The 4,479-nt window shown below is 29.4% G+C and overlaps 1 protein-coding gene across 3 annotated transcripts; it reads left to right on the top strand.

Moving 5' to 3' along the window:
• Positions 1–264: 264 nt before the first annotated feature.
• On the top strand, positions 265–2,907 carry LOC107951077 (pentatricopeptide repeat-containing protein At4g18975, chloroplastic). Of its 3 annotated transcripts, none has more exons than XR_005928493.1 (4): positions 286–704; positions 792–901; positions 1,931–2,071; positions 2,627–2,907. XR_005928493.1 is itself a non-coding variant. In XM_016885982.2 (4 exons), the coding sequence occupies exons 1-4, from the start codon at positions 560–562 to the stop codon at positions 2,700–2,702; spliced, it is 417 nt and encodes a 138-aa protein (XP_016741471.1). In that variant the 5' UTR covers positions 289–559; the 3' UTR covers positions 2,703–2,907. The 3 variants fall into 3 exon arrangements, 2 of the variants coding, with proteins under 2 accessions (XP_016741472.1, XP_016741471.1); XM_016885982.2 differs by lacking the exon at positions 1,931–2,071 and adding an exon at positions 2,320–2,405 and having other exon boundaries at positions 289–704; XM_016885983.2 differs by lacking the exon at positions 1,931–2,071 and having other exon boundaries at positions 265–704; positions 2,699–2,907.
• Positions 2,908–4,479: the final 1,572 nt, after the last annotated feature.

The following is a 4,479-nucleotide window of genomic DNA, read 5'->3' as shown; positions in this document are numbered from 1 at the left end:
ATCTTTGATAGCATAATAGAAAAATAACTAAGAAATTCTTAATTAACATGTCATAGAAGAATAACATGAAAAAGTATGCTAACCAAAACAACATAAACATGAAAACTTGTCATTTGTCATATTATCGAATTAATTATACAAACTCTATTTATAAGTCTCATTAACTACAAATAAATGAAGACTTATTTAAGAGCACTTTGAATCATTTTTAAATTTAATATTTAACATTTATAAATGGATAGAATTTTAGGGAGTTATAGACATCATGTTAATAGGATTATAATGAACTCGAATCATCCAACTAACTACAATCCAACTTCATATGCAGATCGCAAATATAACAATTTTATAATTATAGTTGACTGGTTCAATATATTCGTCGCTTTGGCCGAGTAGTTAAGGCGTGTGCCTGCTAAGTACATTGGGTTTCTCCGCGAGAGTTCGACAATCTTAAGCTCAAATCAATCTAAAAGGAAGCAAATCAACTGGATTTTGTTGCAAGTTCAATTCAACTAGGGTTTGTTTTGCATTTTGATTGATTTTTTTTTCTTTGTTTCTGATGATTTGTCCAAGGGGAATTGAAATGGATTCTGCAACTGTTCACGAGGAGATCGATTCATTCTTCGAGTCAACCTCTCCTCTTGAAGATTCCGCTAAAATCATAGACAAATTGAATCAGTTCATCCAATTTGATTATCCTTCAGGTACAGTACCTGAAGCTAATCGATTCTGCATATGTTTTCCCCAACCGGATATTTATTTGTATATGTAAACCGTTTCGTATTTTTCAGGAGAAGGAAAAGGGAGGAAGGTTGAGGAGCTACTAAAACGATGCCCAAATCTTAAGAAAATTATTATTTTTAGGGTTATTTCAAAAGCCAAGCCACACAAGGAATGCCAGGTATTGGCCAAATTCACCTCATCTATTATTCGACTCGCGAGGAAATACATGCATGTAGAGGTGCAATTTGAATGAGTAAAGTTCTCTCAATTGAATTTCTAAACTCAAGTCTTGTATCAGTTGTGAATTATATGAGCAGATATGTAGGTAGATTTTATAGAATGTAAATCCCAAATATCTTCCCTTTTTATATCTTACAATTCATTGATGTTATTTTTTCAGTTTGATAGGAAAATATATGCAATCAAAAGAATAGGTTTTTTTTTCACTCAATTGTTATTTTGCTCCTTTGCTATTATTGACCATGTTGTTCTCTTCCAAAGTTGAAGATCTCTCTCATTTTTTTGTCCCCATTCATATGGAATGTCCTTTATGTATTATTTACCTTACATTAACACCTTTAATGAAACTAAATCTTCTTTTCTCACAAAAAAAAGTTTTAAAGAGCTTTATCCAAAATTAATATTTGGTTTTGTGTGTATACACATTATACCCATAGTATGTTATACCTATAAAATGAAATCAGATGAGAATCATTGATAAAATAGCAGTCCATGATTAGAACAGTTTAAGACAAAATGGTAAGTGCTTCTCTTTTGCGGATCATAATAAAACTATCCCATCAAAGCATTTCTACAGTTTTGGAAATTGAACAATTTACAAATTTACTTCGTTGTCATTTTATGACTTAGCTTCTGGTGGAACGAATTACCAGTAGTGTTTGTATCTTTGGTTCTTTAACTGAGATTAATTCTTGTGCTCTGCTTTTGTGCTCTACTTGGTTCTTCACTTGTGTTTTCATCTTTTTTAGCTAACTTTTACCACACTACTCATTTAGCTTGAATTCTTGTGGAGCAGCTTAAATTGATCAATTAGAAATTTAAAGTTGGTTTTTAGGGATATGTGATGTTTATTGTTACTGCTCATTTTGTGAGAATTGAAGCTATCATTATTAAGAAAATTAAAATAGAGCATAAATATGTTTTGATGCAATGGGTTGATATTTGGTTAGTTTTATTGCAATAAAAGCCTTAAATGAGATAAAAGCATCACTTGGATGGAGAGTTGTATATACATGGATTGGGGACGATCCTTGTGGTGATGGTGATTTACAGCCTTGGTCTGGTGTAACATGTTCGACTCAAGGAGACTATAGAGTTTTACTGAACTGTATGTATCATATTTACTATGCATTCTGTTTTTGCTTAATATGCTTATTAGTGAAAGGGATGTGTCTTTGCTTCACAAACGCCATCTAATGAACAATGCAAATGCCTTTTGCTATTGATTCTTGTTCTATATTTCATTCCAACTTGTATCTATATCTTATGTTACGGTTTGGGGGGAAGATGCCGAAATGAATACCGCTCTGTCATGATTGAATTTTAATGCCTTTGTTTATCTAATGAACAATGCAAATGTATTTCACCATTGATTCAACATTCTATGTTTCATTCACATTTATGTTATATCTTACATTACGGATTGGGGGAAAGATGCCAAGGTGAATATTGTTCTGCCATGATTGAATTCTAACACTTTTTGGTTTCTCATTCTATGTGTTCTTTTTTTTTTTTTGATTTGTATCTTATCTCATTTTAGAGGCTACTTGAAAGATATTCAAGTGACTACTTTTCTGCCTTGATTCACTATTGTATGTTATTCTGTTGGCTTGTATTGATCCTGACCTTGAATTGTTATTATTATTATTATTTTCTTTTACAGGGAAGTGTATGCAGTATCCATTGTTGGTCCTTTTCCTATTGCTGTAACTAATTTATTGGATTTAACAAATAGGTAGCTTGGGAGACTGAGTTTCCATTGATTGCAACTGCAAAAGCTTTACAAATTTTCAAGAAGAGGAGCCAATGTTTGCATGTTATTCAAGTATATTTAGTCTATTGGTATTCTTGCTTTGTATTTTCCAGCTTCTAAAATACATTCATTGATGCAAGGAAGCCTTATATGTCCAATAAATTTCCATTAATATATATTATATTAAAATAGCCTTGTATTATCATATTTGATTCTATAGAATATTCTCGGTCAGTATTTTAAAGGAGCCTTAATGCTATTCTTTGTGAATACTTTCAATCAATGTTCTTTGTGAAGTTTGACACATGTAAAAATGAAGTTGCATGAGATTTTGTGATTACAAATATTAAATCTATATAATTTATTTTTACTTTCACATGAAATTCTTATATTATACACGTCTAGCAGTATAAATAAATTAATGAAAATATGTTAAATATATAAATAAATAAATAAATAAATAAATAAATATATATATATATATATATACGGCATAACAATCTCATTAGTTCTTTTGCTGTATTTCAAAATCTGAGTAAAAATATTTGAGACAAGATATTCTTTAAATTACTCTTTTAAATTATTCTTTAAGTAACATAGAGATTATGATATATAAGCTAAATTATTTATTTTGCTAATAATATTCTAACACATTAAATATGCATTATATTTTAAAAATAATAAAGTAGGTTGTATATTATTTTTTGTAATATTATATATTATTTTTATTAATTCATATTTTAATAATTGTTATATTAAGAATATTATTAAATTATATATTATTATTGTTAAATTGTATTTAATAATAAATTTATTAAAATAGAATTAAATTAGGTATTATTGTTTTTATTAAATTGTATTTAATAATAATCCTATTAAAATTTAATAACAATAATCATCCTTTTAACAAAATTTCTGCTAAGGGTATTTTGATCATTTTAGCTTCTTTTCTTATGCTATTACAACTCTATTCCATTCAACCAAACACAATAATACTATTACAGTTCTATTACATTCCATTCAGCCAAACAATTGAATTGCTATTACAGTTCTATTCTATTACAACTCTATTCCATTACAGTTCTATTCCATTACAGTCCTATTCCATTACATTGAACCAAACATGGCCCTAGTGGCCATACTTCTGCTCACTATTATCTTCAAAACCAGACATTATTGCTATGAAGTTGGGAAAGTGGACAGTGGAATTGAAATGCAAGGTTACTTGCACAGAAAGCTATTAAATATTGGACCAAACATGGTGCAGGTTAAGAAATATTATAGGGATTTTTTTGTTGTCAAAAGCATACATTTATATGTAAGTTAAAGGAACAACTGTTACAGCTAAGGCCATAAAATCTTAAGACCATTGACAAGCAAATATATTCATGCTGATAAAGACATCTATTGTCCTCATCTTTATGTTCTCATCCGCATACTTCAATGGTTTCTCCAAAAACTATTTTATGAATCATAAGAACGCTAGAGCAAACAAGTAAAAATCAACAACAGTTTTTAACAACTAATTTATTCAGCACCTCAAGCAGTTTAGTCATGGAATTACACTCACATTAGCTTCTAAAAAAAGGTTGGGATCAATCATTTTGGATAACATTTAGCTAAAACTGCTCAAGCACCTAAAGCAATTAAGTAGAGCCCCCCGCAAGTTAAAAATTGCTCAAGTTGATCCTATAACAGCAGAACCTACAAATTTATGTATATGGATAACATTAGCTATAAATTATCCAAGGCAAATCATTAGA

Source organism: Gossypium hirsutum, chromosome A06, assembly GCF_007990345.1.
Source record: "Gossypium hirsutum isolate 1008001.06 chromosome A06, Gossypium_hirsutum_v2.1, whole genome shotgun sequence".
NCBI classification, from domain to species: domain Eukaryota; kingdom Viridiplantae; phylum Streptophyta; class Magnoliopsida; order Malvales; family Malvaceae; genus Gossypium; species Gossypium hirsutum.
The sequence above is the reverse complement of the archived record's forward strand: the minus strand, read 5'-3'. Positions and strand labels throughout refer to the sequence as shown.